This window comes from Scardinius erythrophthalmus, assembly GCF_964197995.2.
Source record: "Scardinius erythrophthalmus genome assembly, chromosome: 22".
Lineage (NCBI taxonomy): Eukaryota > Metazoa > Chordata > Actinopteri > Cypriniformes > Leuciscidae > Scardinius > Scardinius erythrophthalmus.
In genome coordinates, this window is record NC_138242.1 from 32,251,923 (window position 1) to 32,267,117 (window position 15,195).

The following is a 15,195-nucleotide window of genomic DNA, read 5'->3' on the forward strand; positions in this document are numbered from 1 at the left end:
GATTAACACTGGATAAGGAAAGCGTGGCATCTTTAACATTTGTCACTTGTGCTATTTTAAGAGCTTCATAAAGCTTGGCACATACATTACTATATGTGAGAGGAGCCTCTGACGCACATAAAAAGCTTAAAAAAAGCTTATAAACTTTACAATGACCATTTTTCTTAGACATATAGGCAATGTAAAAAATGGGGCTAATTTGTGCATTAACATTGTTTAGTAAGAGGTAGCCATAGCTTAGGAAAGTTCAAGGTGGTTAAACAATATCATAAGCATAGCATAGAGGAGGCATTAGGTAATGTAACTTAAGTAGTAAGAGTTCATGCAAGTGATGGACGTCTACAGATGAGACATGTCCTACATACTATCACTCAAAGGAATTTAACAGGTTATCTTTGTCCTCAGGGCTAAAGTAAAGGAAACAATGCAATGTAAACAAGACAACTTGAAGGGTATGGCCCCTCGGTCAGCTCTCTGAGGGACAGCAACAGACTTCAAACACTATATGATTCACTGCTTTGAAGCACACTGGGGCTATCCGTCAAGCTTTTAGCCTGGGCACATGATGCAATGCATTCAGAAAACCCATACTGGTCAGAGTGCATTTTTATAGGATTATTATTTTTAACTTTTTTTTATTTTAACTTTTTTTTTATACAATATTTAGAATTGTACTGTTTGAAATAATATGAAATATATTTTTAATTTGGATACATAAAATAATAAAATATTAAAATAATAAATTATTAAAATAATAAATAAATTAAATAAAGTTATAAAATGTTATTTATATATTTCAAAATGTCAACTGCACGATGAAGTTAAGAGCCTGGCTCATTGGATGCTCTAAGACAGGGATAGGCAACGTCGGTCCTGGAGTGCCACTGTCCTGCAGAGTTTAGTACCAATCCAGAAAAAGAAGAAAAACACAAAAAACTTGCCGGCCTGTAGCCGTAATAATCCTGAAGACATTGATTAGCTTATTCAGAAGTGTTTGATTATGGGTGGAGCAAAACTCTGCGGGGCAGTGGCACTCCAGGACCAACGTTGCCTATCCCTGCTCTTAGCTGTCATGATTATGTGCGGATGATCTTGACAATTGCAGTGTACAGCTACCACCACCAGAGGGTGTCATTTGGTGATCAACCATATCAAAATGTTAAGAAATATTCAATTGTTTCAAAAAGTCTGAGACCAGTAGTTAAATGCATATTTTATATTTTTCAAAATACATATTTTTAAATAAAAGATTAAAAAATGTAATCGACATATTTAATTTTTAGAGTTTCTTTTGCAGCAGCACTTGAAGTGACAAACAAAACTTGATCATTCCAAAGAGCATCATGTGCTTACACTGAAACTTTGACCATCTATGCAAAGGAGTCACATGATCAATGTCAGATTTACTTTAGTGATCTAGAAATAGTCTGACACGTATACTCATTTGAACTCATTTACATAAAAATTTTCCACATTCTAAAACTTTCAGTTTTGTCCACAATTAAATTATATTTTCTTTTTCTTTTTTTGTTAACTGTTTTTTTTTTTTTTTTTTTAAGGACAAAAAATCCAAAAATACAAAGCAAAAAGCAACAAATACAAATCTGGAACCCACCCCATACCCTCCCACCCCTGGTAGACTTCAAGAAACTTAAAATTATAATTTCAATCACATATTATTGAACATGGTTTCAGACTTTTGATCCAGTGTTATTTTAGTATCATTGAATTTGAAATGAAAATGTTTTTTAATTTTTTATTTCAGTTTCACTGTAGCATTTAATCAATGTACCATTGTTTAATGCTTAAGAATTACACCTACTCCAGCTTTTAGGTAAAAATTTTTGTAGCAAAACTAGCTGCATGGTCTGAAGAAGAAGACAGGAAGTAGACACAATGGATTCCTATTTAACCCAACAGATACAAGACCATTCAAGTGCACCCAGTGACAAAAGGAAGCTCCGATTACAAACGTTATTAGACATAAGGTTGCTCTCATTTCTTCCATTCTTGCTCCTGAGTGCTGATAAACCAGAGTAAAAATACAGCTGAGAATGAGGCTCTGTAAAGGATGAGGGGCCTAGAATAGATTGGCCAAGTGATAAGACTAAGTAAGGTGCTTGTTGAGAGGGTGCAGAATAACTGAGGGATGAGAGGTCATGGCAGGCCAGAAACCGCACAAAAGGTCTTGAGTGATGGCTCACACGGCTCAACAACAAATCAACGCAGTAGAGCTGTTTAGAAACAGATCTGGGGCTAAGACGGTTAGTTTGACCTGTTCTTTCTGTTAAGAAGAAATAATTATAAGCACCTTCATGTTAACTGATGCACAGAAACGGTAACACTGATGTCATGTATTTAGAATATATTAACTTCTGTAAACATTAGGGTTGTAACTATGACAAATTGTGATAGTGAACTCAAGATACGATGCTTATCGCAATTTTTATATTATATTTCTATATTTATTATTTTTATATTATCGATTATATTATATTATTATCAGGACCCACAAATATTCCCCCATTACATTATTATACATGTTATTCAACATTAAATATAGTAGTTAATGTTATAATGTCACTGAAACTCCGTAAACTTTTTTTTAATTTAAATTCCCTCACGCAGTACTCAAGCTTTCAATGCAGGCATTTGTTGGATCTCTTACACAGACAAACCGCGCACGCACAGACACTCCAGGTGCTAGCTACAGTGGGGAGAACAAGTATTTGATACACTGCCGATTTTGCAGGTTTTCCTACTTACAAAGCATGTAGAAGTCTGTAATTTGTATCATAGGTACACTTCAACTGTGAGAGACGGAATCTAAAACAAAAATCCAGAAAATCACGTTGTATGATTTTTAAATAACTAATTAGCATTTTATTGCATGACATAAGTATTTGATCACCTACCAACCAGTAAGAATTCCGGCTCTCACAGACCTGTTAGTTTTTCTTCAAGAAGCCCTCCTGTTCTCCACTCATTACCTGTATTAACTGCACCTGTTTGAACTCGTTACCTGTAAAGAAGACACCTGTCCACACACTCAATCAAACAGACTCCAACCTCTCCACAATGGCCAAGACCAGAGAGCTGTGTAAGGACATCAGGAATAAAATTGTAGACCTGCACAAGGCTGGGATGGGCTACAGGACAATAGGCAAGCAGCTTGGTGAGAAGGCAACAACTGTTGGCGCAATTATAAGAAAATAATAATAATAATAATTAATAATTTGTTACATTTATATAGCGCTTTTCTGGGTACTCAAAACGCTTTACATGGAAGGGGGGAATCTCCTCAACCACCACCAATGTGCAGCATCCACCTGAATTATGCGATTATGCGACCCACCACACACCAGCTTACTGGTGGAGAGGAGAGTGATGAAGCCAATCAGTATATGGGGATGATTAGGAGGCCATGATGGACATAGGCCAAGGGGCAAATTTGGCCAATATGCCGGGGTTACACCCCTACTCTTTTTCGAAGGACATCCTGGGATTTTGAATGACCACAGAGAGTCAGGACCTCGGTTTAACGTCTCATCCGAAGGACGGTGCTCTTTGACAGTATAGTGTCCCCATCACTACACTGGAGTGTTAGGACTCACACAGACCACAGGGTGAGCACCCCCTGCTGGCCTCACTAACACCTCTTCCAACAGCAACCTGGTTTTCTCAGGAGGTCTCCCATCCAGGTACTAACCAGGCTCAACCCTGCTTCAGTGAGCAACCAGTCTTGGGCTACAGGGTGATATGGCTGCTGGCAAACAAAATGGAAGAAGTTCAAGATGATGGCCAATCTCCCTCGGTCTGGGGCACCATGCAAGATCTCACCTCGTGGGGCATCAATGATCATGAGGAAGGTGAGGGATCAGCCCAGAACTACACGGCAGGACCTGGTCAATGACCTGAAGAGAGCTGGGATCACAGTCTCAAAGAAAACCATTAGTAACACACTACGCCGTCATGGATTAAAATCCTGCAGCGCACACCAGGTCCCCCTGCTCAATCCAGCGCATGTCCAGGCCCGTCTGAAGTTTGCCAATGACCATCTGGATGATCCAGAGGAGGAATGGGAGAAGGTCATGTGGTCTGATGAGACAAAAATAGAGCTTTTTGGTCTAAACTCCACTCGCCATGTTTGGAGGAAGAAGAAGGATGAGTACAACCCCAAGAACACCATCCCAACCGTGAAGCATGGAGGTGGAAACATCATTCTTTGGGGATGTTTTTCTGCAAAGGGGACAGGACGACTGCACCGTATTGAGGGGAGGCGAGATCTTGGACAACAACCTCCTTCCCTCAGTAAGAGCATTGAAGATGGGTCGTGGCTGAGTCTTCCAGCATGACAACGACCCAAAACACACAGCCAGGGCAACTAAGGAGTGGCTCCATAAGAAGCATCTCAAGGTCCTGGAGTGGCCTAGCCAGTCTCCAGACCTGAACCCAATAGAAAATCTTTGGAGGGAGCTGAAAGTCCGTATTGCCCAGCGACAGCCCTGAAACCTGAAGGATCTGGAGAAGGTCTGTATGGGGGAGTGGGCCAAAATCCCTGCTGCAGTGTGTGCAAACCTGGTCAAGAACTACAGGAAACATATGATCTCTGTAATTGCAAACAAAGGTTTTTGTACCAAATATTAAGTTCTGCTTTTCTGATGTCCTTACACAGCTCTCTGGTCTTGGCCATTGTGGAGAGGTTGGAGTCTGTTTGATTGAGTGTGTGGACAGGTGTCTTCTTTACAGGTAACGAGTTCAAACAGGTGCAGTTAATACAGGTAATGAGTGGAGAACAGGAGGGCTTCTTGAAGAAAAACTAACAGGTCTGTGAGAGCCGGAATTCTTACTGGTTGGTAGGTGATCAAATACTTATGTCATGCAATAAAATGCAAATTAATTACTTAAAAATCATACAATGTGATTTTCTGGATCGTCACTCACAGTTGAAGAGTACCTATGATAAAAATTACAGACTTCTACATGCTTTGTAAGTGGGAAAACCTGCAAAATCGGCTGTGTATCAAATACACTTCTCTTGTAATACACTGGTCTTGTTTTCCCACTGTATGTCCTGCCTCTCTCGCTATTAATGCACTATACATTTAAGAATAAACCATCTAAAACGCTTTGAATAATCATACTACTCAAACTTAATGTGATATGTGTCACATGTCTGTCCAGTCTTGTGCTGCACATGGGTGTTTGTTGTTTTGTGCCATGTGCTCTCCTGTCTATTGTCTAGCCCCTCCCATCTTGTTATGTGATTATTGGTTAATTTGTCCCACCTGTCTGTCTCGTTACCCTCCTTTGTTTGTTCCCCTATTTAGCCTCCTTGTGTTTGTAGTCTTGTGCTGGTTCGTTGTCCGAGTTACCTGTCTTTGATGTTCCTGTCTGTTGATTATCTGAGTTCTGAGTTTTCTGTATTTTTGTCTGTGTTTGTTAATTAAATCTCCTCTGCACTTGAATCCTCGTCTCTCGCTCACTCGCCCCGTGACAGAACGAACCAGCCAAAATGTGGATTCAGCGGAGCGAGATTTTTTCTTCAGAGGAGGAGAAGGGAAATTCCATTTCCCTATTTGAATATTTCTCCAGATGTGTTCAGAGGACTTTGGAGGAGGAGAGCACCATGTCAGACGGTGATCAGATCGGAGGAGGTGGTCCGGTGGTCCGGAGACGGAGGAGAAGGAAGACCTCCTCTGTGACTATTCCGGTGTTCTCAGTTCCGGTGGTCCCAGTTCCGGTGGTCCCGAGTCCGGTGGTCCCAATTCCGGTGGTCTCAAGACACAGGAGGAGGAGAAGGGTTCCCTCCATAATTGTTCCGGTGGTCCCAGTTCCGGTGGTGCCTGCCGAGCCTGTGTCTTCGGACAAGATGGCCGCCGCCAAGTCTGTTAACGTCACGTCTGCCGGGCCTGTGTCTTCGGACAAGATGGCCGCTACAGAGACTGTTCACGTCACACCTGCCGAGCCTGTGTCTTCGGACAAGATGGCCGCCGTCGAGCCTGTGTCTGTTCCTGAGCCTGAGCCGGTGGTGTCTGTTCCTGAGCCTGAGCCGGTGGTGTCTGTTCCTGAGCCTGAGCCGGTGGTGTCTGTTCCTGTTCCTGAGCCGGTGGTGTCTGTTCCTGTTCCTGAGCCGGTGGTGTCTGTTCCTGTTCCTGAGCCGGTGGTGTCTGTTCCTGTTCCTGTTCCTGAGCCGGTGGTGTCTGTTCCTGTTCCTGAGCCGGTGGTGTCTGTTCCTGTTCCTGAGCCGGTGGTGTCTGTTCCTGTTCCTGAGCCGGTGGTGTCTGTTCCTGTTCCTGAGCCGATGGTGTCTGTTCCTGTTCCTGAGCCGGTGGTGTCTGTTCCTGTTCCTGAGCCGGTGGTGTCTGTTCCTGTTCCTGAGCCTGTGTCTGTTCCTGAGCCGGAGCCAGTGTCTGTTCCTGTGTCTTTGTCTGTGTCTTTGTCTGTGTCTTTGTCTTTGTCTGTGTCTTTGTCTGTGTCTGTGTCTTTGTCTGTGTCTTTGTCTGTGTCTTTGTCTGTGTCTTTGTCTGTTCCTGAACCGGAGCTTGTGGTGCCAGTTCCAGTGCCCGAGCCGGTGGTGCCAGTTCCAGTGCCCGAGCCGGTGGTGCCAGTTCCAGTGCCCGAGCCGGTGGTGCCAGTTCCAGTGCCCGAGCCGGTGGTGCCAGTTCCAGTGCCCGAGCCGGTGGTGCCAGTTCCAGTGCCCGAGCCGCTGGTGCCAGTTCCAGTGCCCGAGCCGTGGCCCGAGGGGTCGTCTCCGCCGTGGCCGCCCGAGGGGTCGTCTCCGCCCTGGCCGCCCGAGGGGTCGTCTCCGCCCTGGACTCCCGAACTTTGTGTCCCGCCCTGGATTTCTGAACTGTCCATTCCCCTTGTCCCGCCCTGGTCTGTCCCTCCCTGGTCTGTCCCTCCCGTCCCGTCCTGGTCTGTCCCTCCCGTCCCGTCCGAGTCTTGTGGAGCGTCTGGTAGCCGCTTCTTAAGGAGGGGGTAATGTCACATGTCTGTCCAGTCTTGTGCTGCACATGGGTGTTTGTTGTTTTGTGCCATGTGCTCTCCTGTCTATTGTCTAGCCCCTCCCATCTTGTTATGTGATTATTGGTTAATTTGTCCCACCTGTCTGTCTCGTTACCCTCCTTTGTTTGTTCCCCTATTTAGCCTCCTTGTGTTTGTAGTCTTGTGCTGGTTCGTTGTCCGAGTTACCTGTCTTTGATGTTCCTGTCTGTTGATTATCTGAGTTCTGAGTTTTCTGTATTTTTGTCTGTGTTTGTTAATTAAATCTCCTCTGCACTTGAATCCTCGTCTCTCGCTCACTCGCCCCGTGACAATATGGTGATTTAAAGGAGTGCCAGCAGCGCGTACGCACTTCAGATGATCAATGCATTTTTGGGGTCTTTTAAGTTTTAGAGGAATCGACTTTAAATGGAGGAACAGAAATAATCTTCAGAAAAATAATCTTCATTTGTGTTTGGAAGTTGAAAGAAAATCTTATAGGTTTGAAACAACATGAGGGTGAGCACAAGACGGCAGAATTGACATTTTTTGGGTGAATTAAATCTTATAAATATAGTAAGCTGAGCATTGGATAAAACTAACTATATTGCAAATCATATCGTTTACATCAATGATACACATAGTTACATTTTTATATTGTGATATCTCAATATAACAATGTATCGTTACACCCCTAGTAAACACAAAATGCATTTTGTATCCTACAGAATACTTTTCACGCATTTGTTTTGGGAATCTTTGTAAAGCTGAAAAATCTTTTTGAAGAAAGAATGGGGTGAACATAGATGAATGAACTTGATAAACCCGTTAAACACATATGATGGATATAGCTGTGGGAAATCAAAAAAGGTCATAGCGACAAACAAGAACAAGCAAGAGTTGCAGCTGTCTCTGCATTAGGCGAGAACAAAAGGTCGCAAGTGCAGATATTCATTGTTGCCATTACAGCTGTCTACTGACAATTTTACTGTTCCGTGACAGCCGTCTTGCTCGTGAGGCATTGTTACCTTGTCTTTATCCTTGAGCACAAAGATAAACCTGTGAAATTCCCAGTGCATGCCTGTCTATCTTTGAGGACAGAAAATGACACACAGTTCTAGAAAAGCATCCTAGCATATTATTGCTGGAATCTAACTTTATTAATCAATTTTATTAAAAAAAGTTTGTGTGAATGTTTAACTATGGTTAAGAAACATTATATACAAGAGTCTCTACCTCTATAATGCTTTACGTAACTAACCACAAAATATGAAAGTGAAGGTGTAAATTTCAGTATAAAATATTATATGAATATCTGATATCTTTAAAAAAGAAGATATACATATGGGACAAAAATAGCATCCTTGTGATTTAAATCCTTTCTGATACTTTCGCACTACCGCCATACACCACATGCCAAACTACTGTGACTCCAAAAAGAGCTACACACACACAAGTGACCCGAACCAAATACAGATGGTCAACGTCACACTCATTGTGCCTTTATATAAAGAGATACTTTACAGCACAACGTTGCAAGCCCACATCATTGTGCAATCTAAAGGTAAGAGCGCACATAATTTAGATTAAATTGTTCATGTGGACTGAACATTAGAATAAGATGACTTCTCATTAATGATGTTTCTTTTTTATTCAAAGGACTTGGACTTTCTTGGGTTTGGATTTCATCTGGTAAGGCATGCTTTTATAAAGGTTAACGTTTATATATGTGTGTGTATGCGTATGCAATATTTTTGTCAGTTTAAAGACCAATAAATACAGGGTATATACACGAATCATGAAGTTAAATTTATGACCTTTAAGACCTTTTTTAAGACCCCTTGCATACATTTTAAGACCTCATCGCCACTTCAAGTTTTGAAGTGAGAAAGGTGAAGTTCAGAAAGGTGGAAATGAAGCACAAGAGAATTCACTGACTGATTAACCCAATGCAAGGTTTATTAGAAAGAGAAACCAGAAACCAGATTAGACCAATAAACAAAACAATTGAAAAAAACTTATGGAAGTGAGAAAATATACAGTTCACACAGTATATTCAAAAATGTATTTGTAACATCAAGTCTTAGAACTGTATGCAAATCATAGCTCTTTTGTGGTACACTTCTCATGACAGACACCTGACTGGTCAGACAGTTTACCTGTGATTACGGAGTGCTTCATTTGATGCACCAGAGCAAGTCCTTCAAACACAGAATGTCAGTACTAGGGGTGTGCACGAATATTCAATCTGTAATTATTATTCGAAAAATAAAATACTATTTGAATTTTACTACGTTGCTTTGCTGGCCATAAATGCTGTGAATCCATGATAAATCCAAGCACTAGCTCAAAGTTATAATTAGATGCACTGGGTGGCGCTGTGGAGTGTGTCGATTGTATTTGATCACATAATGTCGTCGTCTGCCGGGCGTAGAGAGACATATGCGCGATCACGCAGCAGTGCAGTCAGGCAGTGAGTGCGGTAACAGATGACGTCACATCTAGCGGGATTCCATAAATAAACTACACAGAATCCCACTATTTGCCGACGCAATGATTAAATTCTGGCAAACTTTAGCATACAACCTCTTTGGGCAAATATACATAATGAAAAGATGATACACAATTTAATACCTTTGAAAATGGCATTTAAGACTTTTTAATACTTTTTAAGGGCCTACATTTTCTCTAAACTGATTTATAAACTTTTAATACTTTAAGATCCTCCGGACACCCTGAAATAATTAGAAATATATTATTTTTTATAAATAATTATATTTCATTTATTATTATTTTTACAATATAATTTTAAATTATAAACAAGTTTTAATTGAAGAGAATTTTGTCATATTTCTCAGACTGATTGAAAGATGGGGGATGCTGTGATGGCAGAGTTCGGGCCAGCTGCTCCGTTCTTACGAAAGTCAGACAAGGAGCGTCTGGAGGCCCAAACTCGCCCCTTTGACATGAAGAAAGAATGCTTTGTGCCCGACCCTGAGGTTGAGTACGTCAAAGCTTCCATAACCAGTAGAGATGGTGACAAAGTCACTGTTGACACTGAATTCGGGAAGGTAAGATCTAATCTCTGCATTGTTGTAGATTGTTGACAGAAATACAGTGTGGCTGTCAAAACATTTTTTGTGTGTTATCCACAGACAGTAACTGTGAAGGAGGATGATGTTCACCCCCAGAACCCGCCAAAGTTTGATAAAATTGAGGACATGGCGATGTTCACTTTCCTGCACGAGCCCGCTGTGCTGTTTAACCTCAAAGAGCGTTACGCAGCCTGGATGATCTACGTGAGTCGAGTCTTAAAACACTCACACGTTCTCTTTATCGTAGATGAGTAGATCTAAACCTTCTGTGAATCTCTTACAGACCTACTCTGGGCTCTTCTGTGTCAATGTGAATCCCTACAAGTGGCTGCCAGTGTACAACCAGGAAGTCGTTGTTGCCTATAGAGGAAAGAAACGAACTGAGGCCCCTCCACACATCTTCTCCATCTCAGACAATGCCTATCAGTACATGCTGTCAGGTGATGATCTGACTTGCAGTCATTTTTTAGACATCTAATTTCTAATGCAGTTTCAAATGCTAAGTTTCTTATATTTTGTTCCCTCACAGACAGAGAAAACCAGTCTGTCCTGATCACGTACGTAATGCATATGATGACATAGCATAATATTCCTCCTTTTACCAATAGTTTCTTTCTATGCTGTATTTTATCAGTCTTTAAATTATCCATTTTTATTCTAAGTGGAGAATCCGGTGCTGGAAAGACTGTGAACACTAAAAGAGTAATCCAGTATTTTGCAAGCATTGCAGCAGCATCGCCTGGCAAGAAGGATCCATCAATGGAGAAAAAGGTGCTTAATTTCCTCAAAAATGGCTCATTATAGATGAATATACCTTCCATATAGCATAGCATACAAAAAATGTCATAATTTGATACTCCCTTACTTGTACCATATTGCAATGCATTTACACGTAAACAAAAAAAAAACATTTTTGTTTTCTTCATTATTTTTTACTACTGTGATTATTATCATTACAAGACAACATAATGTCAGAAAATATGCATGGCTGTTAACTGAAAAGTAGATACATCAAATTTTTTACACACTTATTTATTAAAATGTGATTCTCAGGGTACTCTGGAGGATCAAATCATCCAGTGTAATCCTGCTCTGGAGGCTTTCGGTAACGCCAAGACCATCAGAAATGACAACTCCTCCAGATTTGTAAGTGGGGTTTTTACATTGGTGTTGTTATCTATATTGGTTTTCATGATATGCTATATGAGCATGTTATGTATTATATAATTTATTGCTTTATTTACAGGGTAAATTTATCCGTATCCATTTTGGCGTCAGTGGAAAGTTATCTTCTGCTGACATTGAGACTTGTAAGTATTGCCCAACATCATTCCAACAAATCACATATTGATGAAATGTGTAACTGTTTTGATATTCATCTATTCATCAAATCATTTAGATCTGCTGGAGAAGTCTCGTGTCACTTTTCAGCTCAAGGCTGAGAGAGACTACCACATCTTCTATCAGATTCTGTCCCAAAGAAGACCAGAACTGCTTGGTAAACTTACCCATCATATCTATTAATATTGCCATCTCTATTTAGAAGAATCTTTTCTGATCTATGTTGCCATTCTACTTAGAGATGCTGCTCATCACCAACAACCCCTATGACTACGCCTTTATCTCCCAAGGAGAAACACAAGTGGCTTCTATTGATGACGGTGACGAGCTGATGGCCACTGATGTGGGTGTTTGGTAAAACATAGGCCGCTTACAATACAAGATACCACATTATAAAATATTATAAGTAATAGTCCACCCAGCATTTGCAATTTAGTGATCATTAGCACATTTGACAACTCGTATGACTGCGCTTCTGCTGTGGAACATGAATTGAAACTTGTTTTTCTGAAGCCATGTGATTGTGTGAGGAAAAGAACAGCGTAAACATGCTCTACTTTTGTGTTCCACAGAAGAAGTCATACAGGTTTAGAACGACTTGAAAGAGAATAATTTATTCTCTTGGCCAGTCTATTCTTTAAAAAGTATAAAGAAAGACATTTAATGTACTTGCCAAAAAGAAGAATATGAAACAATTGCCATGAAATTTAACATGCTCTGTACATTTGCTGTAGGAAGCGTTCGATGTGTTGGGCTTCACCCATGAGGAGAAGAACAGCATCTACAAGCTGACTGGCGCCGTCATGCACTACGGCAACATGAAGTTCAAACAGAAGCAAAGAGAGGAACAGGCTGAGGCTGATGGGACTGAGGGTCAGAATAACTTGGAATCTTAGTTTCATAAGGGAAAAAAAAGTCTAAGACATGTTGTATATATATTCTTATCTCTGTATTCTTATTTAACATGTAGATGCTGACAAAGTCTCATACCTAATGGGCCTAAATTCAGCTGACTTGATCAAGGGTTTGTGTCACCCAAGAGTCAAAGTAGGAAATGAGTGGGTCACCAAGGGACAGAATGTCCAGCAGGTAAAGAATGAAAATAATAATGTACTGGTCATTACAGTTTTCAACATCATAGTTTGCTTTCCAAGACATACCAACAAAAACTTTAATATCTCCGAAAAATCGCTCTCTAGTTTGCAATGTGTCAAATTCTGCAAAATTCAATCTTTTCTTTATTAGGTGTACTACTCTATTGGTGCTCTGGCAAAGTCAGTGTACGAGAAGATGTTCCTCTGGATGGTTGTGAGAATCAACCAATCCTTGGACACCAAACAGCCTCGCCAGTACTTCATTGGTGTGCTGGACATTGCTGGATTTGAGATTTTTGATGTAAGTTGAAATCAACTTATTATTGTTATTTAAGAACAAATCCAAGAAGCAGTGCAACCTGTTTGACCACTGTGATTATACAATATATTCCACCTGCAGTTCAACACCTTTGAGCAGCTGTGCATCAACTTCACTAATGAGAAGTTGCAGCAGTTCTTCAACCACCACATGTTTGTGCTGGAGCAAGAGGAATACAAGAAGGAGGGCATTGAGTGGGAGTTTATTGACTTTGGCATGGACTTGCAGGCTTGTATTGAGCTTATTGAGAAGGTGGGTGAATATAATGTTGCTGATTATACTGTGAGGGGAAAAATCATTATTTTCAGTATTAACTCTTGTGGCAAACTAATATATTGACTTCCACTATCTACAATTCATTGTAGCCCATGGGTATCATGTCCATCCTTGAAGAGGAGTGCATGTTCCCCAAAGCCAGTGATGCAACATTTAAAGCTAAGCTTTATGACAACCATTTGGGGAAAAATCCAAACTTCCAGAAGCCTAGGATTGTGAAGGGTAGACCAGAGGCCCATTTTGCCCTTGTTCACTATGCTGGCACTGTGGACTACAACATTTCAAACTGGCTGGTGAAGAACAAGGACCCTCTCAATGAGACGGTTGTAGGGTTGTTCCAGAAGTCAACTCTTAAGCTGTTCTGTCTATTCTGTTTGCTAATTACGCTGGTGCTGAATCAGGTTAGTACGCACTGAAATGTGACTACTAATGTGTAATAATAAGCACTACTTTTACTGTTTAATAATAACAAAAATCATTTATTTCACAGCTGCGGATTCTGGAGGAAAGGCTGCCAAAGGTAGCAAAAAGAAGGGTTCTTCCTTCCAGACGGTGTCAGCCCTTCATAGGGTACGAAATATTGTAACACTATATTGTCTCACAAGGTTTTATCACATATAAATCTAAATCCTCTATGGTCTACCAACAGGAGAATTTGAACAAGTTGATGACCAACTTGAGGTCAACTCACCCTCACTTTGTGCGCTGCATCATCCCCAATGAGAGCAAGACTCCTGGGGCGATGGAGAATCCTCTGGTCATGCACCAGCTGCGCTGTAACGGTGTGCTAGAGGGCATCAGGATCTGCAGAAAGGGATTCCCCAACAGGATCCTGTATGGAGATTTCAAACAACGGTTAGTATGAAACCAAATGACTTTTATGTTTTACAAAATAATTATGTACGACTCCAAGTTATTGCAAGTTGCAAATTTAATAATTTGCTAGAAACAAAATAAATACATATAATATAATTGTTAATGTGTGTTGTTTTTTTGGTAGATACCGCATCCTAAATCCTGCTGCTATCCCTGAGGGACAGTTTATTGATAACAAGAAGGGTGCAGAAAAACTTCTGGGCTCTCTAGACATCGATCACAACCAGTACAAGTTAGGACATACAAAGGTATTATTATATTAACATGAACTTTTGCCAAAACCACTTTTCCATTGTCAACCTTTTTGATGCAAAATTCTTTACTATTTAGGTATTTTTTAAGGCTGGTCTTCTGGGCACTCTTGAAGAGATGCGAGATGACCGTCTCGCACTTATTATAACTGGAATTCAGGCCAGGGCTCGTGGTTTTCTATCAAGAGTTGAGTTCCAGAAAATTGTGGAAAGAAGGTTCGATTTTAGCTTTTCAATCTTTAACATGTTCTCCAAGTTACATTTATAATGCAAGACTGACTATTCTTTTTTAATATCCACAGAGATGCTCTGTTGGTGATCCAGTGGAATGTACGTGCTTTCATGGGTGTCAAGAATTGGCCCTGGATGAAGCTCTACTTCAAGATCAAGCCACTGCTGAAAAGTGCAGAGACTGAGAAAGAAATGGCCAACATGAAGGAGGAATTCCTGAAGTTGAAGGAGGCTTATGCCAAATCTGAAGCCCGCAGAAAGGAGCTTGAGGAAAAGATGGTTTCTCTTCTCCAAGAGAAGAACGACCTGCAGCTTGCAGTGCAGACTGTAAGTTCACATGGGAATACAACATTGCACTTTTCACATTTTCACAGGTCAGAAAACAAAACAAGTTTTCCTTTTTTTCTCATGTTGATAGGAGCAAGATAATCTAACAGATGCTGAGGAGAGATGTGAGGGTCTGATCAAGAGCAAGATCCAGCTTGAGGCCAAACTCAAAGAGCTGACTGAGAGACTGGAGGATGAAGAGGAAATGAATTCTGAGCTGACTGCAAAGAAACGAAAGCTGGAGGATGAATGCTCTGAACTCAAGAAGGACATTGATGATCTTGAGCTCACTCTGGCCAAAGTGGAGAAAGAGAAACATGCCACTGAGAACAAGGTCAGTTTTCAATACTGAACCTGTTAGTGATGTTAGAATTGTGTGTTAAGTGTCCCTTGATACAATG

The 15,195-nt window shown here is 40.9% G+C and overlaps 1 protein-coding gene across 1 annotated transcript in view; it reads left to right on the top strand.

The window, feature by feature from the left end:
• Nucleotides 1–15,195, top strand: part of LOC308682862 (uncharacterized protein) — a 39,536-nt gene that overhangs the window by 16,676 nt on the left and 7,665 nt on the right. Inside the window, 22 exon segments of the mRNA XM_081352802.1 lie at nucleotides 5,606–5,713; nucleotides 9,855–10,055; nucleotides 10,140–10,283; nucleotides 10,363–10,519; nucleotides 10,609–10,636; nucleotides 10,742–10,850; nucleotides 11,133–11,225; nucleotides 11,326–11,389; nucleotides 11,479–11,577; nucleotides 11,660–11,763; nucleotides 12,155–12,293; nucleotides 12,391–12,509; nucleotides 12,666–12,815; nucleotides 12,915–13,085; nucleotides 13,199–13,468; nucleotides 13,471–13,510; nucleotides 13,600–13,679; nucleotides 13,759–13,964; nucleotides 14,110–14,233; nucleotides 14,316–14,452; nucleotides 14,539–14,794; nucleotides 14,886–15,128. Coding sequence (XP_081208928.1) covers nucleotides 5,606–5,713; nucleotides 9,855–10,055; nucleotides 10,140–10,283; nucleotides 10,363–10,519; nucleotides 10,609–10,636; nucleotides 10,742–10,850; nucleotides 11,133–11,225; nucleotides 11,326–11,389; nucleotides 11,479–11,577; nucleotides 11,660–11,763; nucleotides 12,155–12,293; nucleotides 12,391–12,509; nucleotides 12,666–12,815; nucleotides 12,915–13,085; nucleotides 13,199–13,468; nucleotides 13,471–13,510; nucleotides 13,600–13,679; nucleotides 13,759–13,964; nucleotides 14,110–14,233; nucleotides 14,316–14,452; nucleotides 14,539–14,794; nucleotides 14,886–15,128 — 3,042 coding nt within the window.